The 23351-nt window shown below is 45.9% G+C and overlaps 1 protein-coding gene across 10 annotated transcripts in view; it reads left to right on the top strand.

Annotated features, from left to right (window-relative positions):
* Positions 1–4215: 4215 nt before the first annotated feature.
* Positions 4216–23351, top strand: part of MARF1 (meiosis regulator and mRNA stability factor 1) — a 39894-nt gene continuing 20758 nt past the window's right edge. For 3 of the 10 annotated variants that reach the window (XM_029946219.1, XM_029946215.1, XM_029946224.1), the window contains exons 1-13: positions 4216–4291; positions 8056–8257; positions 10355–11047; positions 11808–11982; positions 12897–13123; positions 14217–14334; positions 15149–15321; positions 16316–16744; positions 16948–17105; positions 17192–17350; positions 18349–18538; positions 19251–19429; positions 20994–21074. In XM_029946219.1, the coding sequence (XP_029802079.1) occupies positions 8114–8257; positions 10355–11047; positions 11808–11982; positions 12897–13123; positions 14217–14334; positions 15149–15321; positions 16316–16744; positions 16948–17105; positions 17192–17350; positions 18349–18538; positions 19251–19429; positions 20994–21074 (2726 nt within the window). In that variant the 5' untranslated portion in view covers positions 4216–4291; positions 8056–8113. Of the gene's footprint in view, positions 4292–5528; positions 5591–8055; positions 8258–10354; positions 11048–11807; positions 11983–12896; positions 13124–14216; positions 14335–15148; positions 15322–16315; positions 16745–16947; positions 17106–17191; positions 17351–18348; positions 18539–19250; positions 19430–20993; positions 21075–23351 lie in introns of those variants that run through there. The other 7 variants (XM_029946220.1, XM_029946217.1, XM_029946221.1 and 4 more) reach the window with 6 other exon arrangements.

Here is a 23351-nt window from a genome sequence, read left to right as displayed (position 1 = left end):
GCAGCAGAAGGCGCTGCCGGGGCCTCTGACCACCGCCCCCGCCCCCGCGCCCGCAGTGGGCGCCATTCATTGGCTGCCGCGCCGCGGGACCGCGTCCGCCTCGACCAATCAGCGCTTCGCAGCGAGGTTTGGAAACTTTTTTCCCAGGCCCGGGCGCGGCGGGGCCACGCGGCTGCCCAGGGCCGGCGCGGGCCTGGGAGGCTCCGGCTTCTGGGCGGGGACTTGGCACGCCTTGGGGTGTGTAGGCGGGTCCCTGAACATCCGAAGACGGGCTTGGGCTTGAGGGCCACGCTCAAGAAAATACGTATTTCAAGAAAATACGACTCCCTCCCCTAAACACCGATCGCATTTTCCCCAGCTGGAGGGAAGGACAAAGATCCAGGTCCACATAGGCTAGGCAACGCTCCATGTCCTTTACACGCAAAATAAGAATTTCAACATCATTATCTTCCTTGAAGACAGCCGACTTAGTCTAGGTTTCATTTCCAGCCTGGCTTTGCGTTCTGGCTCTCCTCCTACTAGCTGGTTGATCTTGGGCAAGTGACTTGGACTCTCTCTGACTTAGTTTACTTATCTCTAAAATGGGGGTTCTTAATAGGATTCTACCTTCGGGTTACGCGGAGACAAAATGAGGTAACTTGGAGTCTGTAAAACGTTTAGGGCAATACCTAGTACACAGTTAAGTACAGTCTATGTAATTGTTTAAGCGATCATGATTTGCTTATTGGTTATGTGTGTCAGGCACAATGCTAACTTCTGGACCTGCGTTTTCTTATTTAATTCTCACAGCAATCCCAATTGTTCACCAACAAGTATTTATTGAGCAATCAGACTTACGACACAGTAAATGTCAGACAAGATGCCAGTTCTCAAAAGGCTATGCTATTAAGAAAGCAAGAGAGCAAATCAGCAAACAGTAAAATAATTTCAGATGCTAGTAAGTGCTACTTGATAAGAAAGGGCTGAGAGATCACTTCACATAGTTAGGGAAGGCTGCTTTATGGAGGTGACAATGGAGCTGAGACCCAGATGATGAGGACCACAGAAAAGCACTTTTATTGTCCTTATTTTAAAGATAAGAAAACAAAGGTGCAGGAAATTAAATGCATTGCCCAAGGTGTCCCAATTAGTAATAACAAATCAGGCCTCAAACCTGGGTCTGTTTGACTCCCACACCACATTCTTCAGCACTTCCCTAGGATAAAGAGATTTTTAGCTATTTCCAGGCCTCCAGCCACACTCCTGGAATGCCTCCCTGCCTTGGGTAAGACTGACCTTTCTCTAATTCGACTTTGTTTTCACTTCTTGCTAGTTCTCAAAGCTCGGACACCCAAAGGGGAACCTCATTACCTCTATCACCCGTGTTAAGGAAAGTACCAAAATGTCTTTCAGGAAACTTCCATCCTGGTCACAAACGCTAATAAGTCATTTGCAGCTTTTTGATACTTTTCTTCCTTGCTTGCTTGCACTCTCAGAATTTTATTTGACTCCCCCCATTCCCCAAGGTTTCTGGGCAGGGAGTAATCATCTCAGTTTACAGAGAAACTGAAACACAAATCGATGAGTTTGGCCTGGCTAAATGTCATTGATCAAGTCACTTAAACTAGTTAGTTTCCAATTTCCATCACTTTCCATAAAGACAACAGGAGGACATTGAAACCATCATGAAAGTCATCAGGAATATTTTAGGGAAATGGGTTGGTTATTGCGTAAAACCTTTAAAACGAAAGGAGAATTTTGGTGCACTTTAAAGCCTTCTCCTCCCCTCATGCAGTTTGTTTTCCTTGTAACTGTTACATATGAAGAACTACCGTTGGAATAATTAGAATTAGCAGAGTTGTGTCTCTTGCTTAAGTCCTTCCATCATAATTTATTACTGCAAAACACTAAACTGAACACAGGCCGAGGTGGCTGGGGAAGAAACCCCCATAGTGGCCGCTAGGTCAATTTAGGAGGTGGACTAAATGTAAAGCAGCCACTCAATAAAACTTCATCGTGGTTTCATAAATGTGAAGATTATACTTTCCACAGGGAAAAACTGAAAGTTACTCTCTGATGAAAGAAATAGGAGTCAGATGAACAGGGACTGACTCTAAGAAAATAGATCTTTTTTTTTTTTTAATTTTTTTTTAATTTATTTTTGATACAGAGAGAGACAGAGCATGAGAGGAGGAGGGGCAGAGAGAGAAGGAGACAGAGAACCGGAAGCAGGCTCCAGGCTCTGAGCTAGCTGTCAGCACAGAGCCTGATGCGGGGCTCGAACCCACAAACGTGAGATCTGACCTGAGCCGAAGTTGGAGGCTTAACCGACTGAGCCACCCAGGCGCCCGGAAAATAGATCTTAAAAACGTGAAAGCACTCTTTCCCAAGTATCAAATTGTATTTCACTTAAATGCTTCCAAGCGCCGGTGTACACTGCTTAGGCTGTTTTTCTACAGAAAACACTAAAACTGCGTCTCATTAAAAATTATTTGTAACTCAGACTTTTCATTCACTTTCCATAACCGACTGATTTAGTTTTATTTACTGCATTTAACTTGTTGCGATCAGGCACAGTCCTGCACTTGAAAGAATGTCAAACAAAGTCAAACAAAATGTGTCTGCTCTGTATTGTTTCGTGACTAAAAAAAAATTTTAAGGCAATTAAAATCCACAATTACTTTGTTTCCTTTTTATACTTTTAGTTACTTTGGTCTGTGTTTAGAGATACTCAGCTCGAATAAAAAGAAAAACTCTTCTAAAGAGAAGCATATTTGTTTGATACTTTGGGGGTGGGGGGAGATGGAACACCCTAGACACAGGGCTGTTTTTCATCTGTTCTAATTCCCACTTGGAAATAATACCCACACACAAAGTGAAGATTTACTCAGCAGTAATAACTACCTAAGCGGGCGGATGATGTGTGTGCTTGTCATCTGCCTTCTGGAAAATGAAAGGCAAGCACAGCTACGTGTTTGATCTCGCCCTCCACAATAGGCGTTTACAGGGATGTCTCCGCTTCCCCTGAAATTTCCCCCACTCAATGCGAATTGCCGAATGAAACTGCCTCACCCCGCAGCTTGAGCGTAGGGGGTGCGGGGTGGGGAGGGGAATCTCATCTGGTGGTTTCCGGGTATTCTTCGGCAAAATAAATGTTTCTCAGCAAACGTCACAAGTAAACCTGCACGTCGAACTCAGCTAGCACATCGTAAATATGTCTAGATTTAGACAGGCGCTTTGTTTTTCTCATTGGCAACAGGAAATAGCGAGCAGTTGGCAGTTTCAGAAATGACCGTGGTGCTGAGCTTTAAAAAACTGCTTCGCGTAAAAGTAAAGACTGTGAAGCCCCAACCCCCACCCCCCCCCAACCGTGGCGCATCCGTCCACCTAAAACCCAAGCTGTCACTGGCTTCACAGGGCTTTCCCCAACCTGTTCCTGCAAAAGTTTACGTGCGTTGGAACGAGCTCTGGACCAGGGCTTTCGACAATGACGTTTTCTAACTAAAATCACAGGGACCCCTCAATAGTGCGTGACACTGTCCCGCCGACTCTGGTCCACAACTTTATTTCGGCCAGCAGGGCCGCCACGTCGCAAGAAGCCCCACTAGCAGTTCTTTTTCTCTCCAGCCGCCACTAGGTCGCACTAGATTAAGGACGCTGTGGAAAATATGCGTCATTTAATTTTTTAAAAAAATTAAGTAGACTCGTCACGTGACGAGAGCAGGGTGCGAGGATGGGAGAGCGCGCGCCAAAACGACCGGGTTTGTTTTGCTTTATCGAAATCTCATTTAAATCGTCTTTCCTCAAAAGACCGAAAGAGCTGAATTGTATCAAATCCCGGTTGGGAGGCTTGCCCCCCCTCCCCCGGTTCCACCTCACAATACTTCGCTTTCAGGTTCCTTTCCACTCCACCACGATAAGCAAGGGAGAAGGCCTCCTTAAACTGAGGGTTTTCACCAAAAAAGGCCGAGGTCTCCCCCGGGGAAGGTCCCTATTTAGAGGTTTATCGGGAGGGGACTGAGCCTGACGAGGCTGCAGGGCCGCGAGGCCCCGCCCCCCCCAGGGTTCCCAGCACGCCCCGCGCGGGGAGGACGCGGCGGCGGGGGCGGGGTGGAGGAAGGGGCGGAGCGAGGGGGGGAGAGAAGGGCGTCGGTTTTGCGACAGGGGCGGTGTGGTGCGGAAGCGGAAGTGGAGGGTGCGCTTGGCGGCGGCGGCGGGAGCTGCGGAGTCGGGAATCAAAACAAAGGGCCTGGGGGGGCGGGGGGAAGGCGGCGGGGCCGGAATGTGAGCGGAGGTGGAGCCGGCGGCTGAGGTGAGTTGGCTGGCAGTGCTGGGTACTAGTTCCTGACGGGCTCCCTGCTCTGGGGCCACCAGCTGGAGGCGGGACAAGTACCCCCCCTTCCTCTGTCCTTTGCTGGCGGGGGTGGGGGAGGTTGGCTACTCCGAGGGGAAGGACCGGGACCCACCACTCAGCCCCCCCCAAAGGTTCCTGTTTTCTTCCTCTCAGGTCGGTTCACGACTGTTATTGCTGCGCGGCTGCTGCCTTTTGGGGGTGTTTGGCTCCCCGCCCGCACCTGTCTCCCTGCTCCCGGTGGGGCTTCCAGGTGTGGAGAGCAGCCTTTCTCGCGCAGTGTGCACAGTTAGAAGGTTAAGAGAGGAATGAAGGAGCGGGTGTTTTAACCCCCGCGCCGAGCGTTTTTGCATTCTCCTCGGTCTCCCTAGGGTGTAGTCTCCGGCTTGACAGATCGTGTCGAGTTGACTTAGGGCTTGAGCCACTCCCACTACTAATTGTAAAGCAACACCGTGGTACACATTTTAGTTTCCCAAGCACCTTTCTGGCATTATCAAGAGCTTTCTACTTACGCTGGTATCTTTTGGACTTCCCAACTTCTCTGAGCGGTATCTGTGCTGTTTTGCACACAGGGAGTTCAAAACCTACGTGGTCTTCCTAGACATTTATTGAACTCTTCACTTGTTCGGCAGTCTTTTGTAGATGCTGGGCATTTCTAGGTGCAGGAAACAGCAGTGAGAAAACACGATGCCTGCTCTCATGGAGTTTATATTCAAATAGGGTAGACCTAAAACATCAAGCAAATAAACAATTTTAGATAGAAGATCTTTAGTGGGGGGAAGTAATGGGTTGGGGTGGTTTGGGGATCGAGGACTAGCTTGGGTGTTAAGAGAAGACCGCTTCTAAATTTCATACTGTGACTGTCTCATTAAATTCCAGCAGCCCTTTGAGGATGCTACAGTTCCCATCAGGCCCATTTTTATAGATAGGATCAGAAGTTCAGAGAGGTTGTGAGCTCTCCAAGGCTGCACAGATAGGAAGTAGCAAATTTGGGACTAATAGACTAACCTTAGAGTCTGTGCTCTCCAGCACTGTCTGAATTATTCAGGGACTCTCACTCAAATAGATCTTGCTTTGGCTACATAAGTTACTTAGTGGCATTCCCAGGAATGCTTGGGAAATTTTCTGGGTGCAGGCCACTAACAAGCTAATACTTTTGTACTTTCTGTTGATTGTGTTGAGCAATCCCGAAGGCACCTTGGTGTGATTGGAAAGAGGTGGACAAGCCTGGTTCTGCCCCTCTCTAATTGTGTGATCATGGCAAGTTACAAAACTTAATTAAACTTCTGTTTACTCCTCAGTGAAACAGGGCTTATTTCTCTCATGTCTATCTTACAGCTTTACTGTAGGGGGAAAGATTACATAAATGGATCTTATTGTCTGGTTGTTTTTTATCATTGTATATCTTGCACCAAACACAGGTCTGTTATATAGTAGATACTAAAATATTTACTGAATGAGGAAATAATGTTAAATAAAAGTACTTTGTAATGTGAATTGCACTCTGTTAGCTCAGTTTCAGGATTGGCCTTAAAGAGGTGAGAGAGCACATTAAAGTTGTGTATTGTGAACCTCACAGACTCATATGGTCTAGAGAGGAGATTGGTAGAGGATATAAGACCTGTCTTTAGTAAGAAAAACAGCTATTATAATTTATCATTGTGGTAGTTAATTCCATCTCTGCTTCTAAATTAACTCCTAACTAACTGTATATAGTACGTAAATAGTTACTCTGTTCATTCCTTCATTTAACAAAGAATTACTTAGTATATACTATGTAGCAAGCCCTGTGCTTAGCGCAAACTATAAGTTGGTGAAAACAAATAGATTGGGGGGGTCCTTTATCTAATTATCCCCCTCAGCAGTTCCATGGGGGGGAGGGGGAAATAAGGCACACTCTGCAGAGAAAGAAACTGAAACTTAAGGGCCACAAAAAGGCTAAATAGTAAATATTTTAGGCTCTCTGTACCAATCTGTGTTGCAGATACTCAACTCTGTAGTTGTAGTGCAAAACCAGCCACAGATAGTACTTAAAGTTACCTATTTATAGATACCAAAAGTTGAGTTTCATGTAATGTGTCACACAATTATTTTTTCAATTTTATTCCCTAAGAATTAGGGGAAGTGTCTGGGTGGCTCAGTCGGTTAAGCCTCCAACTTCGGCTCAGGTCAGATCTCACGTTTGTGGGTTCGAGCCCCGCATCAGGCTCTGTGCTGACAGCTAGCTCAGAGCCTGGAGCCTGCTTCCGGTTCTCTGTCTCCTTCTCTCTCTGCCCCTCCCCCTCTCATGCTCTGTCTCTCTCTATGAAAAATAAATAAAACATTAAAAAAATTTTTAAATATAAAATACATTCTTAATTTGAAGGCCATTTAAAAAAATTTTTTAGCTTTTATTTATTTTTGAGAGACAGAGGGAGACAGAGCATGAATGGGGGAGGAGCAGAGAGAGAGGGAGACACAGAATCTGAAGCAGGCTCCAGGCTTACCCACGGACTGTGAGATCATGACCTGAACCGAAGTCGGACGCTTAATCTACTGAGCCACCCAGGCGCCTCTGAAGGCCATTTAAATACAAGCAGCAAGCTGGTCTTGGCTGGCAGGCTGTAGTTTGCCTACCCCTGCTTTATGGGATCAGCTCTATATTTTAGAGTACTTGTTAGTTATCATTCCCTTCACCATACTGTGTCGATGGTAAACTCTTAAGAAGAGCATCTTATCAGAGTGATAGCTTAAAGAAATTGTTTTCAGGGGCGCTTGGGTGGCTCAGTCGGTTACATTGTCTGACTCTTGATTTCAGGCCAGGTCATGATCTGGGGTATGTGGGACTGAGCCTCACGTCAGGCTCTGTGCTGACAGTGCAGAGCCTGCTTGGGATTCTCTCTCTCCCCCTCTCTCTCTGCCCCATTCCCACTCGTGCTCTATCTCTCTCTAAATAAATAAATAAAAACATTAAAAAGAAAAAATTGCTTTTTTTATGTCCAGGTGAAATTTCTGATAAATGGGTAACCTTAAAATGGCCACCGTAGGTAAGAATAGGTGGTTCCTTTGATGGCAAGGACTTGGAAGCGAGGTTCGGTTGTCCTTACCATTGGCAGCCTGCCTCGGTGCCCAATGGCTGTTATTGATTGGATGTGCTTTTACTGTACTGTTTGAGACTTGTAAGAATGTGGTGGCCCTAGAGTAGTTACAGCACATCCGTGATTTGAGATTTCTCCTTTGGGATTTTGGTGGTGTATCAGATTGCACTTTCCTAATAAGTAAACAAAGGAATTGGTTTGATTTGTTCTGTAGCAGAATCAAATTCAGAGTCCACAGAGGTCACTTAATTTGGACCTTCTGTAGTCACATCAGTGACACAGTGGGATAGGTTGCTGTTAGTCAATTTCAGTATCTTACATAATTGGTAATGAAGACATTAGTTTGCTCTTTTACTAAAATTACATGCTCTCGTCTATTAACAGTTTGACCCTCACAAGTAGAGTGTTTAGGGGAGAGATGGTGGAGAAGAATTAAGAAGAAAAAAAAAACTGTAGGAAAGGCTGCGTCGGGGCTAGAAGAGGTTGTGTCACTTGTGTGGAGTTTTGCTTTTCTTCCTACATCCTGACTTAGTGGGAGCCCTTGTACCGGAAGTGTAGTTGCACCATAAGTACGCCTGAGGTTACATTTTTTAATAGTAAATTTCGTCCTTCTGCAAATAACTGATGTTGACCTCTCATTCTTAACAGGGTGGAAGAATGAAAGAAAGGGAAGATGGGAGGATGTTGAACCCCTTCGTATGGCTGTATGATGGAAGGAAACGGAACTGAGGACCCCTGCAGTAGAACCCTTGGGTGGCTTCAACAAAATAATGATGCTAAGCCATGGCTTTGGAAATTCTCTAATTGCTTTTCTCGTCCCGAGCAGACATTGCCACTTAGCCCCCAAACGGTAACTATGTGCAAGACTGAGGACAGAGCAAATTCCTTATGCAATTAGATGAGCAGTCCCTTTGGCCTGGGCCGTCTCTCTCCCTGGAGTCTGTGCTGAGTTTTACCTGTTTTTTCCTCCTCACAGCACATGATTATAATTCCTGACTCCAGGAGAGCATACTTTTGTAACTGTAACTGCTTTGAATATTTAATGTTAACATTTGGGGAAGATTTATTTCTTACGGAAGTCACAGATTCCAAAGATAACATCGAAATTGTAGAGTCAAATCAGAGGAAAGTATAAAATTGATTTTATTTTACGGTAGCCTTCTGAGGATTGAGTCTTAAAATCGAGGGAAGATGGATAGGACTTTATTGGCGGTCTTTTTCTACTTGAAATTTCTCTTGAATATCTAAACGCGTCTCTGACTTCTCCTTTGTCTTTTCATAGTCATTTTGACTTTTTCTGATTTCACGCATTATGTTCCCACTTTTCTGTTTTGTTTCTTTTCTTCTTTTGGCTATTGCATTTGGGATTTGAATGGGACATTACTCTGAATTTATATACGAGTATTAATAACTTTTTAAAAACTCAGATAAATTCCTCATCTTCTGCAGGGCTTCATTATATAGTTCTCTGTTTTGCATGGCATCAATAATTGCAGTCATTTACTTTAAGGACATCTGACAGCAGGGTTGGCAGCTCAAGCAGGGCTTCCCAGGGTGGCAGTTTTGGCCCCACGGAGTCGGACAATACAGGATTGCCCCTTCCACTTTATACATCCAGAAGCCTGATTCTGTCAGTGATCACCAGAACTGAGTCAAGACCGTAAGAGCCAGATCTATATAAATCCGAATACCAGTAAATGAATTTCTAGCCTGAACTATAGTTACCAAGAGAGCAGGACACACTGCTTGTTGGCAGTCAGTCCATTGTTATCACCACTGCCCGCCCCCACTCCCCTACTTTTTAGGAAAAGTACAACTGGAAAATTCTAAATCCTCAAATCCTGCTTTCTCCTAAATGAATGTCTTCTCCCCAGTGAATGTTCAACCGCAGCCATAGGGGTGAAAGCATAGTGGCCAGATGGCCCTTTGCCCTTTCTATACTCGGAGGGAAGAGCATGTCTCTGTCACTTAGGGCATCTTCTTTCCCTGACTAGTTTCTGCAGTCAGCCAGTAAGGGCTGTTGATTAGTTGGCTCACCCTTCAGCAGCCAGGTGCCCTGCTAAGTGCTGTATGTGCATCGTCATTGTATCCCCCTCACCACGGGAGGGGCTACATTGTGGTGTTCCTAACTGAAGGATGAGGAAACTAAAGTGTGGGGAGGCTATGTAACTTACCCCGGGTCCTAAAACTACTGAGCATCACATCCCAACCCGGGTCTCTGACCCCAACGACAGCACAACCTCCTGTGGCTATGTCGGAGGCATGTGACAAACGATTTCTCTCGAATCTTGTTTCCAGATAGTCTTCTGGTTAGTTCTTTTCACTGGCTACAAAGTTGTTGTTGGCATTCTGGCCTCAGGGCATGATATCCTGGAGTTTGCTTCATGTCATCAACAGCATGTTTAGGACTCCATGGATGGGCCACTTGAGCAGATAGCTGATCTCATCCTTAAAGTTTGGAATCGTCTGTAGGACCTTAGTAAACCCTTAATGGTCTGACTGCAAGAACTATGAAGTATTTTCCTCAAAGCTCTTGGCTCGTGAATCATCTTTTTTGAATGCCATCCATGATTGTGTTGTTTTCATGCCACCTGTTTTGTCTTTAGAAGGCCCTGGGAGGCAAGGGGAAGTTAGCAAAGGGAAGTCCCTGAGGCTCAGGTGGCTAATCTGCCGAGCAGAACGTAAGCAGAACCCTCCCCCAGTCTCTTACATCCAGGAAGGACACAGTCTTGATGGTGGTTGCCTCTTTGCATGCTCACCTCCTGCAGACTTCTTTGAAGAACGTCCCTGGTTTCAGCCGCCATGCCATCCTCATTTTGTTTGGTTGTGATCGAGTGGTGTGAACAGGACCGAGCACTCTTTCCGTTTTTAGATGGCAGTAGGGTGTGAGTAACCAGCACTCACCAGCCCCGGAAAGTTAACGTGCGTTCTGTTCTTCTCTCACCAGAAAGATGACATGGAGAACAAGAAAGCTGCTGTGGAGTTAAAGGACGTGCCATCCCCCCTTCATGCTGCGTCTAAACTTTTTCCAGCCGTCCCGCTTCCAGATCTTCACTCTCTCCAGCAACCTCAAATACAGCTTTCACCTGTGCCCAAAGTAAGCTGCTGCGCTCATTGCCCTAATGAACCCTCCACTTCGCCACTGCGTTTCGGTGGTGGTGGCGGTGGCGGTGGCAGCGGAGGTACCGGTAGCTTGATTCACCCAGGCGCACTGTTAGACTCCCAGAGCACCGGGACAATCACGTGTCAGGTCGGGTCAGGGTTTGCTCTCCCGTCTGCCTCTTCACTCCAGAATGCCTCAGCTAGGAACAACTTGGCTGGCCTTGCAAGTGACTTTCCCGGCATGTGTCTAGAGAGTAATCTATCTTCCTGCAAACACCTGCCCTGTTGTGGGAAGCTTCATTTCCAATCCTGCCATGGTAATGTGCACAAGCTGCATCAGTTTCCGGCTCTCCAGGGCTGCGCCTCTGCTGGCTATTTCCCCTGTTCTGATTTCACAAGTGGGGCTCCAGGGCGTCTGGAAGAGCACATTTCACAGTCGGAGCTAACGCCTCACTTGTGCACCAATTCTTTGCACCTAAATGTGGTACCTCCGGTTTGTTTAAAGGGCTCACTGTACTGCGAAGACTGTCTGAACAAGGTGTGTATCTTTTTACTTGTTATGTCGGGGGCAGCTGACTTCTGAGGAGTGACTTTTTTTTTTAAAGTGGATGTATCTCGAAAATCTTTGTTATGCATGGGGACAAAGATTCTTCTGGGAGGTGGCTTGCTCCCCAGCAGCATAGCCTCTGTTGGTCCCGAAAGAGGCAAAGGGAAAAAGGGGAGGGCCGTGCGAAAAAGTGCAGAGTCATTATTGACGAAGTGTGTGCTTCTAGAGGCCCCTGTTGTGATAAATCTGTTTCTGACACGTAAACCTAGTTGGCGAAGCTTCGGGTTCGGTTTTGTCTTTAAAGGCGGGAGCACCATTGTGAGTTCTCACAACTAACACTCACCTCATATACGGACTCATTCATGTAACGGGAGTCATCCCATGTTGTCCTTTTGTATTAATTTGAGGGACTTCGAACTTGGCCTTGATCACACGGGTGTTCAAGTAAAGATTTCAGTAACCTTTATGGAAAGCGTGTCTGGGGTCTCCTTTGCAGGATGCCTATGCCCTACAATGTGAAAACTGTCCCAGATCATTTAAAGTCACTTTGTGAAGTGAGTTTATGAATTAACAGCTGATGGTTCTGGGAATGCACTGAAATACTGAAAATACATCCTGTCAGAGGTGACAGATTCTAACAGGTGGAAAGAAGAAACACTTGGAATGTGTTTTCAGTTGTTGTTTATAACTCTAGGTTCTGAAATGATGTATCTGAAACCTCCTCCTTTTTTTAAAAAAATTTTTAAAACAGCCGGCAAGAAATAGTATAATTGATGCTGCTAAAGTCTGGCCAAATATACCACCTCCAAATACTCAAACTGCACCTGTTACTATTCCTCTGTGTAATGGCTGTGGAACCAAAGGAGCAGGGAAGGACTCCACGCTGTTATTGGCGACCAGTCTAGGCAAAGCTTCTTCGAAATTTGGTAAATGACAGTATGGTATAAAATGTGCATATTTAAGTAGTTGTCAATATCTGATACACTGCATTCAATCACCTTGAAAAGATTCCTGTGGTCTAAAGCTACTGTGTATATGCGTCTCCATTTCTACCTCTTGGTAAACAATCCTTTAAATCTTAGATACCGACAAGTCGTTTGCCTTTTATGTTGGGCTGAGGCTGTTTGAAATCAAAAGCTGTGTACAGAAAAACAGGGAGTATATATTAGGAGAGATAAGTGCTGGCGGGGACTTAGTGTCAAGTTAGGTTTGTAATCACACTCGTTAATGGTGCACTCCATCGAAGTACTTCATATTTAGAAAGATTTAGTGAAGGTTGATAAAAAGCAGTAATCGAAAAACCTAAAATCATTTCCCCAAAAAGTAGTTAATGTGATATTTTATCTTTTGAAAACTTTTTTTTACATCAAATCAGATGTTAATGCAGTGTTAAAAAAATTTTTTTTAAATGAAGGACAGTAACAACTTTGCCCTGTGTCACCTCTTCATTGCTCTTCCATCATGAGGAGGCAGGCGGGCGTGGGCAGAGCATGACAGGTCCCAGAGCCGCAGTGTCCATTCACCTATGCATTAGTGTTCGGAGAAGCGTAAACACAGTGGTCAGCACGAGAATGGCTCATGCTTCGCAATGGGTTTATTGTGGGCCTGAAGTAACTTGACCTTTAGGTTTGTTCTCCTCTGAAAAAGAGGAATAATCACTTAGAAATGCTATTGCAACTTGGGGTTGTGCTTTTAGGTCAGCCAGTGAGGTTGGTATCCTTAAGCTTAACATCAATCAATTTCATTTTTCTGCCACTAAAAATGATAGGTAGCTACCTATTATTTTAATTTGCCATTTTTTTTTCACTATGTGTGATTGAAAGTGTTAACATTTCCTAAGGGTCACCAGAAGTTGCACTAGCCGGACAGGTGCTGGAAAACTTACCCCCCATCGGAGTTTTTTGGGATATTGAAAACTGTTCAGTTCCCTCCGGCCGCTCAGCTACTGCTGTTGTTCAGAGAATCCGTGAGAAGTTTTTTAAAGGCCACAGAGAAGCAGAATTCATCTGTGTGTGCGACATCAGTAAAGAAAACAAAGAAGTTATTCAAGAGCTGAATAATTGCCAGGTAAAAAAAAAAATTTTTTTTTAATCTGTTATGGTACCAGAATAAGCACATGTGGTTTTTTTTTTTTAATAATTTTAATTCAAAATTTGTTTATTACACATTTCTGCCAATTTGGCAAATCAAGGAAATTAGCAAAAGATTATTTCAAAAGTACTAGTAATCATTTAATCATGTTTGATCTTTCAAAAATGCCACGTATACATGACTAGTGCTATGCTAGTAATAGTTACATGTATATCCTTTCTTTTGATTTTCATGACTGCTTCGTGACAAGGGACCATAAGATTTATTATTTGAAATTTACAAATTCAACGGAGGCTCCAAGATGTTAAGCAACTTTTTAAAGATCACGTAGCCAGTAAACAGATGAGCTAGGCTTCAAATTCACATTGGCTGCAAATCCTATTCTTGTAAGCTGGAACTAGAATCTAGTTCTTTTGACTCTTAGACAAGTAATTTTGTTGTTACACCATATTGCTGCCTAAAATTATATACTTAGGTTCCTTAAAAAACTAGTAAGTCCTACTGTGTATTGCATGTAGTTGAAACGCCCCCCACAATCTTTGGTTACCCCAGAGACTTCTGTGTAAGCCTGATAGCTTTGACAGAAATAAACCTGTTTTAGCTCTTTTGGGATCAGATACCTCTCCTCTCCCATCACCTAATCCCAAATCCTGAAAGCTATAGACTGTGTGTAGCAGAGACAAATGATGTCATATATAGCCCTAAATCTGAGGTTCATCGTCTCCGTCCTTCCCTGCTATTCCCAGTTGTTGGCAAAAGCTGTTAGAGTTGCGTTACCTCAAATTTCACTCTCTTATCTGCCCGTTTTCTGAAAGACAGTTGGACAACGTGCAAAAGCAGAAGGTGAGAGGGGCGAGCAGGGCTAACAGTGGATCCAGTTCATTCGGACAGAGAAACATATTTGAAACTACTGAGATCCATTTATGATTTTCCTCCATCGCTCAGTGGCAGCAATAACAGCAGCTAGAGTTTCTCTCCTCGAGGACCGTCCGTGAAGACGTGGGCAGGATGCGTAGGGATTTCCTCACCTCAGCTCCTCCTCATCTGTCCTCACTCTGAATTGACACAGGTAACGGTCGCCCACATCAACGCCACCGCCAAGAACGCGGCTGATGACAAACTCCGCCAGAGTCTCCGCAGGTTTGCGAACACCCACGCCGCTCCAGCCACGGTGGTCCTGGTGTCAAGTAAGTGTGCAGACCCCTGCTCAGTCCCCCGCACTCACTGCGTGGGCTTCTCACGGAAGCCAGGACACGGTCTAGGGAAGTAGGTCCCCGGCGAGGCTGAAATGCACAGGCTGCTCCTGCGCTTACCTCCGAGAACTGTTCGGAGAAAAAAACGGAGTCTGTGTGGAGTTTGTGGATTTTCTCCTTAGAGCTTGAATACAGATTCTTGGGGGCCAGTTAAAGAAAATGTAATGCTTTATTCTACTTTATTTTTTGGTATCCTGGACCCAGTATTGCTGCTTTTATTATTTTTTATTTTTTTCTTAATGCTCATTTATTCTTGAGAGAGAGAGAGTGTGAGTGGGGGAGGATCAGAGAGAGAGAGAGACACAGAATCCAAAGACACGCTCCAGGCTCTGAGCTGTCAGTATAGAGTCTGACGTGGGGCTCGAACCCACAAGCTGTGAGATCATGATTCGAGCTGAAGTCGGACGCCTAACCAACTAAGCCACCCAGACGCCCCCCGTATTGCTAGTTTTAAAAATCTAAGAAGAATTTCCAAAGCTGATGCTCCCTGAAATATTAATATTTGCTCTCCTTTACTATTGGAAGTAACGTGTCTCTTGGAATTCAGTTCAGTATAGGTATGTGGTAAAATTGCCCTATGGTGTTAATTCTTCTTGTTTGAAGTGTGTTCGTGTTTCAGTAAAGGGGTGGGAGCGATTTTGAGTACAGACCAGCCATTCCTTCCTTTTCAGTGGGCGGCAGTGCAGGTGTGTGTCTCCGTCAAGTCTAATGTTTGGGGCCGGGGGATGGCCTGTGCCTTTTCTTTCAGCTGATGTCAATTTTGCATTGGAGCTTAGTGACCTGAGACACAGGCACGGTTTCCACATAATTTTGGTCCATAAAAACCAGGCCTCGGAAGCACTGCTGCATCATGCTAATGAGCTGATCAGATTCGAAGAGTTCATTTCCGACTTGCCCCCCAGGTTACCACTAAAAATGCCAGTAAGTGGGTTTGCATCCTTCTTTTGCTGCACTCTATGTTAGATTACAGAGGCTGAAGATACCCCCAGCTTAAGAGGGGTCACCTAGTGAGGCCGGCCAGATTTTTGAAATGAGCCTTGAAATACTCAGTTCTTTTACAAATAGAGACTGGGCATATATGAATTGTGCTTTTAGTTTGTCTCGCTCTATTCTGGGGAACTGACTTGTAGGTTTACCTCACCAACAGCCACTTCTCAGTGGCTCCAAAGCCAGCAGTGTTTGGTCAAGCGGCTGAAAGTAATAGCAAAAGATTTATTACTCCCCGTGCCTCCGGGCCTGGGAAAACAATACAGTGATGGTTTGCACACACTCATGTAGCTGCCGTCAAATAAGCCGAGTGATTGTACACGTTTTAGGCATTTAATCTTTAGGCTCCACCAACCCTCTAGCCGGCGTTGCATAGTCCCACACCCTACCACGCACATGCACAATTCAAGGTGCTTATTGCTACATCTGTAGCCTCCTGAGCCTCGGGCCAGGAGCACGTGAGCGTGGTTCCAGCAGGGTGAGCATTCCTTAGTCTTGATTTGGGACAAGCATGACTATAGTGCTGAGCTGTGTTTAAGCCGTTGGAGAATATACATAAGATGCCTAAAGAAATTGGCATTTACTTTTCTAACCTCAAAGGTCTTTAAATCAAATGTAGTATCTTATGTAAGAGAGTGCCCACTTTTCAGGTCCCTATTTTTTATGGTTAAAAAGAAAAAAAAAGGCTCGATTATTCTCATTATTAAATCTGGTCATTCTCATTGGCCAGAGTGATAATTTAAGGTCCCTTTGCCCCTTTCTTTGTTTTTTTTCAGGCTACTTAAGTTTATCATCTCCCCTCTAAATTATTACTTCCTCCCCTCTGAGGTTATCAGCTTAAGTTTGAAGATCTCTTCTTGGTCTTCTAATTTGTCATTGAATGTGTGCCCTTGAGCTAACCTGTTGTAACACTTTTCCTCTGTATCAGCAGTGCCACACTCTGCTCTATGTTTATAACCTACCAGCAAATAAAGATGGCAAGAGCATCAGCAACAGGCTCAGGCGCCTGTCTGATAATTGTGGTGGGAAAGTGCTGAGCATCACAGGCTGCAGTGCGATTCTCCGCTTCATAAACCAAGATAGTGCAGAACGGGCTCAGAAGCGAATGGAAAACGAAGATGTCTTTGGTAATAGGATCATTGTGTCATTTACTCCAAAAAATAGAGAACTCTGTGAAACAAAGAGTTCCAGTGCAATTGCTGATAAAGTGAAGTCTCCCAAAAAGCTTAAGAATCCAAAATTGTGCCTCATCAAAGACACGAGTGAACAATCTTGCAGTGCCAAAGCCACGCCTGGAAAAGGGTCGCAGGCAAATTCTGGATCTGCTGCAAAAAACACAAATGTTAAAAGTTTACAGGTAACTTTGATACCTCTTGCTTTCTGAAGTTTATGGTAGGTTCGGTCTCCTCGTCTCCATGTGTCATATGCCCGCTTGCTTTCGGCATGTCCTTTTTTTTGTTTTCCATTTTTGCCGACTGTCAGTTAACGTGTTTTCTATACAGGGTTGAACACATCTTGGTCGCTTCAATTTTAAACTCCGCTGCGCTTGTCTCTTTTAAGGAGCTCTGCCGCATGGAGTCAAAGACTGGCGCTAGAAGCAGTGACTCCCAGCACGGTCACCTGAGGCTGGTGGCGCCTCCCCACAGAAGCTCGAGTGCTGCAGCGCCCGCCCCCAAAATCGCCGGGACGCCAGAGCCCACTTACAAAACCAACCCGAAGTAGGTTGAGTCTCTCTTCCTCACAGATGCTTGTCCGTGTGAAGGCCAGCCGATGACCGTTTCCTGTCACGTGTTCCCTCCGTTAGGAAAGAGAACCCCTGTGCCTGGAGTGTCACCGGTTCCCCCGTGGAGAAAAAAGAGAAAGAGGAGACTCCGTTCCAAGTGAGTTACCCATCTGCGTTCAGCAAGCTGATCGTGTCAAGGCAAGTCAGTCCTCTGCTCACGGCACAGGCCTGGTCTTCTCGGTGAGTCTGGCCGCTGGATCGTGCGGTTCTCACGTGCAGCAGGAGGGGTGAGGAAATGAAGTCAGTTCAAAACGATTCCAGCAATGCGGACGGGCACCCATGTAGAAGCAAAACATGAATCCCCCACCCCTCCCCTCCAGCCCCTTTGCATCAGGTCATTGTGGCCTTCGTTTGGGGGCCGTGCTCCTCACTGTCTCTCTTCCGCGTGGGAATGTGGGTAAGCAGAGGCCAGAGAAACTTAACTCAGAGTCCCCGACCATGATGTCTTTACTGTGTGCTTGTCCCTTTGTCGTGTTGGGAAGCAGCCCAGACTAGACGCGCCCTGGTTATTCTCATTCACAGGGTAATTGCAGGGATCTGTTTGAGAACGGGCGTGGGGGCCTGTAAACCACTGTCATTACGCAAGGGGCACTTACCTTATCTAAGCTCTCCAGACTCACACTGAGTTCTTCTGGAGGCTTGGAGGACAGGAGCCTTGAGGCCATGTTGCATCTCGTGAACTCCTTCAAGTATTATATGTGTTCTGCTGAGTTGGTGAAGGCTCACTCCAGAAAGTGACTTTGGATCTGTAAAGTTATATTTAAAAATTCACATAGGACTACAACACGTGAGTGACCTTAGCGTTTTCAGAGCCAGGGAGACGTTAAATGACTTCTGTCAGCATCACAGGCTAATTCACCAAGATTAAATGCCCTGAGTGGAAAATGAATTCACCAGGCTTGCCTATAATTTCTGTCCCTAGTTTTAAATAATCCAGTGAAAGAATATTTGGTATTAAATCATGTAGTGGTTGTTAATAAAAGGTAATAGGGAGTTCTTTAAAAGTAAGTCTAAATCAGTGTATGTTTAAGATAACGCATTTGAAAACCAAGTATTTAGTTTGGTTGCATTATGGAAGGCTGTTTTTATAAGTAGCTTCAAATAAAGCCTAAATGATTTAAAGTAACTAAACAGGATAACAGTTTTTAAAAATACTCCACTATGTATGTTTTAAGCAGGAGTGTGTCTCCAAACCTTTTAAACAGAGCGTCCCCACTTGCTTTCAACATTGCAAATTCGAGCATTGGTGCCGACAGCCCAGACCCGTTTGCAAATGGTGCTGACATCCAGATCAGCAACATCGACTACAGATTATCCCGGAAGGAGCTGCAGCAGCTCATGCAGGAGGCGTTCTCCCGGCACGGCAAGGTAACCGTGGCACCCCCCCCCCCGCCCCCCCGGCTTCTTCTGACCCTCTGCCAGCCCGTTACGTCGGGGGGATGCAGTCCCACAGCGTGAGCGCAGCCGGGACAGAAGCATCGCTGAGGGAGGCTGAACGCCTTCCTTTTTCCTGCCGTCTGCTCACGGTGACGCCATGCCTCGAGTTTCTAGGGCATAGCCCCGGAGAGCGGAGACCTAGGGGAGAGGCCCTGGTGGCCATGGGCACGGATTTAAGTGCACTCTGAGGAATAAACTGATGGATCTTACCCTTCCGGCTGCTAAGACACAGCGGGAGGGTTCTGAAGTAATACCCGCTGTTGTTGCGAACACCTCACTGTCTCTGATGTGGGTCTGAGGTGCCGTTGGCTAGAAGTGCACCTGTTCCGATGACTCACGGGGCTGTGCCTCAGGCATCTGCAGGGTCTGGAGAAGACCCCACGCTCCCCGCATGTACTGGCCCCTGAGCCTGTGTCACAGAGCCGGGGGGGATGCAGGCTGGCCGGCCAGCCGGCTTCCCATCTCTGGAGATCCCCCAGCCCCAGCTTGCCCTGGTTTCACTTGGCAGAAGGGTAGCATTCAGATAGGCTCCCTCACAGAACACGGAAGGCCACTGACGTGTTCCTTCATAATCCACCTTCAGTCTGAAGATGCCAGGGCTCCGGGTAGACCCGGCACTCCCTTTTCCTTCTCACCACTGCAGGTGAAGAGTGTGGAGCTCAGCCCCCATACAGACTACCAGCTCAAGGCCGTTGTTCAGATGGAGAACTTACAAGAAGCAATCAGTGCGGTGAACAGCCTCCACAGATACAAAATTGGCAGCAAGAAGATCCTGGTCTCACTCGCCACCGGAGCTGCTAATAAATCACTCTCTTTACTGAGGTAAAAACAAACCCTTTATCTCAGGAAGTAACGTTTTGGCCCAGAAACAACTCTGGAAAAAATAAAATAGGTTTCATCACACTCCCAGCCCTGCTTGACGATTACCTGTACAGCACTGCCGATTCTCATTTGTGGTAGAACTTGGAAAATAAGCCAGATGGTAGCAGTGAGCTAGTTAGAATCATTTGATTCTTACTGAAGTCCATTACTCAAAGGCAAAGTACAACTTCAACTTGGCAGGCAGGTAGGACTAAAATAATACACCACATGTCCAGAACGCTTTCTAAAAATAGCAGCCCTCTATAATACATGTTTATAAGCCTGGAAAGTCTGAAATGTTACCTTCAAATCTTAGGAGAAGCTGGGTTTCTCTGTAGAGGGTAGAACTAGAAAGTTCCAAGCTCTCAACCTACAGATATATCCTTAACCTCGAATAGACCCTCAGCGCTGTAAGCCTACCTTACGACTCTGTCAAGTGTAGGAATCTGGTGGTGCTTTGATTCTTTGAGGGCAACTAGTAAAACAGAACTCACTCCTGAAAACGTGTCTGAACCCCCAAAGATCTTTTTCTGTAACATATACTTCACCATTATTTTAAATTCTGTTTTTTCTCCCTAGAATAAAAATAGTTACACTCATTGAAGAAACTTTGCAAAGGTCAGAAATATGAAAGAAGCAGGGTTGGGTGGGGAGGGATCCATAATCCTGTGGCTCAAAGCCAGTCACGCCCAGTTTGCCTTTTTGTTTTCCCTCTGATTGTTTTCGGGTGCTTTTTTTAAAACGTTGAAATGATACTGTATCCACTCGTGTATCCTCAACTATGGGAATCCCACCCCCATGTCTCTGGCAGGACGCGTTTAACCTGTTCTGCCTTTTTTCTTCCGAGTTAACAAGGTGGTTTGTCTCATTTGAGTGGTCAGCATCCTTCTGATACACAGGTGTGAAAAGCCCTCTGCTTGAGTCTGATAAAAATCCCAGTGTCTGGCTTTAGATTCTTTAATCATTTTGTCCCTGAAGTCCATTTTTTTAAAAGGTTTTCCAGAAAATAAATGTTGACATACCAGACACTGGAAAATGAATGTTGTATATACAGTTGACTCTTGAACAGTTCAGGGGTTAGGGATACCAGTGCCCCCATGCAGTCAAAAATCCACATAGAACTTTTGATTCGCCCAAATCTTAACTACTAATTGCATACTGTGCTGTTGACCGGAAGCCTTTATTGATAACGATAACATAATTAGTTGATTAACGCCTCGGGTGTACATTGTATGTCTTATGTACTCCGTTCTTACAATAAAATAAGCTAGGGAAAAGAAAATGTTCCCAGAATCATAATGAAGAGAAATCTGTACCACATTTACCAAAAGAAATCTACATACAGGTGGACTCGTGAAGTTCAAACCCGTGTTACTCAAGGTTAATTATACCTTGTGTTAATCATTTTTATGAACTCTGGTTTTTCCCCCTCCCTATGAACTCTGTTTTTAAAAGACCACTTGGAAATCACCTGTTGGTGTTCAACGACGTCTCTTCTCTAATTGAGTAAAATTTTGTTTTACAGTGCGGAGACCATGTCTATTCTTCAGGACGCGCCTGCCTGCTGTCTGCCTCTTTTTAAATTCACAGATATCTATGAAAAAAAGTAAGGTTTGTTTTTTTCATTGATCTGGTCAGTACTGATTGGCTACTTCCAGAATTCCTATATTGATTGGTGATTGGCATAAAACTCTTAAGGAAAAGCTGTTGAGGCTTATTTCCAGCCTGGTGGAGGAAGTGACATAAAGACAATGACGTCCAGATTTAAGTCTCTACTTTAACATATATTTTAAAAACGTCTTTCATTTTTAATAAATTTAGACCTTGGTCCCTAAAGCTCTCATTTTTTTCCAATTAACTGACTGATTCATTTTGTTCTTCACTGAATGAACATTTCTGAGCACCTTCTAGGCTGTAAGCTCCAGGACGATAAGGACTGGATCAGACTTAGGACCCGGGGCTCCGTAGGTGCTCAGCAAGTATAAGTGGAGTGGAAGTCTAGGGGCACCCTGCTGGCTCAGTTGGTGGAGTGCATGACTCTTGATCTCGGGGTTGTGAGTTCGAGCCCTGCATTGGGTGTAGAGATCACTTAAAAATAAAATCTTTTTTAAAAATGCATTTATTTAAATTCAAGTTTGTTAGCATACAGTGTAGTATTGGCTTTCAGAACAGAGCCCCCGTGACCCAGCACTTAAATAGAATACCCAGTGTTCATCCCAACACGTGCCCTCCTTAATGCCCATCACCCATTTAGCCCATCCTCCCCAAAATAAAGTCTTAAAAACGTCTCCGAGGCTCTATAGAGAGCAGAGCTGGAAGACACAACCCTTGTCCTTGAGCTTATATCTGGAAGGGAAGATGAAATAGTCATAAATCATCACATAGGACAAAGAAAACTATCATGAAGGAAGAGTGGGAAGGAGGAAATGCTATACGGATGGAAAGAACAAAGAGCAGGACTGTTTTTCTGTGAATCTGGGAGCCCTGAGCAGGTGAGGAATGGGGGGCCGTGTGGTGGCAGTACAGGCTGCGACCGTGGACAGGGCAGGGAAGGACACAAAGAAGCGGCAGTGCCACCACAGTCCTGGGTCAGAGCCATGCTGTTGAAACACAGAACAGTGTTGTCGGTGGTGTTGTCAGTGAAGCAGAATGTGGTGACTCGTTTTATGTAGCAGGCAAGGTAAAGAGGAGAGGTCAGCTTGATTCTGAGTTGTTTTACCCTGGCTGTCAGGATGCTTGTGTGGCTAAACCAGAAAAAGAAAATAAAGAACCCATGTCGAGAAGGCACGGTGAGGTTTTGACCTTGATTTTGGACATTCAAGATATGAAGATGTGACCGTAATTTTCCTAGAGAGGAATCAGAGAGGCAGGGGAGCAGGTGGGGAGGGAGGGGAAGCCCGGAGAAGGGCAGAACCAGATGGGATGCCACCTGAGAGGACAGGAAGTGGGAGAGAACCCGGAAGTGAGGGTGTTATCAGGACATGCTGGGCTGGCGGGTCACCTTGAGTGGACTGAGGGGGTGGCTTGACGTTTGGAGGGTGGGGAGAGGAAGCTGCTGGTGACTGGAGAGCCATCCCTGCCGCGTCCTGTGGGTAAAATCCTTGAGGGAACAGGCTGACAGACCGGACGGTGAAGTGGCAGAGCAGCTCCCGAGGAGCGGTAGAGGGCCGACGAGCGTGCAGGAGCGAGCGCGGGGGCGTGTGTGCGTGTGCTGGGCAGGCCACAGGGGCGAGCAAGGGGCTGCCACACCAGGTTTGGTCAAGGGGCTGTCTGAGTATGTGTGGGGGTCACTGGGAAGAAACCGCCAGAGTAGCTAGCACTTAATGAGCTCGTAATGTGCACCAGGCTCTTTCAAGACATAACATTTAATGCCCACATCAACCCTGTGAGGTAGGCATTATCTTCCCATTTTGCATTTTGGAAAAGCGAGGCCCAGAGTGATTATAGGAGGCTATACAAGGTGACAAAGGCCACACAGGTTGAGTCAGGATATGAACTCAGATCGTCTGCCTTCCAAGCCTGTGTCTTTAAGCTCCGAGTACGAAAGATCCAAGCTGGGGGGATGATCGAGGAGTCCAGTCTCAGGAAGTGCGGGTCATGAGGTTGAGGCATAGGTGAGGCGGGGGACTAGCTGGGAAGGAGACCGCCTCTTCTGAGGTGGGCGAGCAGAGGCGGTGAGGGGTAGCACGGAGGGGTTTCCAGCTCACGGAGTGGAGTGGAAAGAGGTCATATCAGGTGGCTTTCCGTCTGAGACAGTGAGGTGAGGTCATGTACCCAAACTGCAGGGGTGCGAGGGTTAGGAGCCAAATGACATAATGACGAGTGGGCAGCGAGCCAGAGGCGACCTGAAGGGAATGCCAAGCATTCCTGGCCTGGGAGTGAA

This window comes from Suricata suricatta, chromosome 8, assembly GCF_006229205.1.
Source record: "Suricata suricatta isolate VVHF042 chromosome 8, meerkat_22Aug2017_6uvM2_HiC, whole genome shotgun sequence".
Taxonomy (NCBI): Eukaryota; Metazoa; Chordata; class Mammalia; order Carnivora; family Herpestidae; genus Suricata; species Suricata suricatta.
This window is presented reverse-complemented; position numbering and strand designations above follow the sequence as displayed.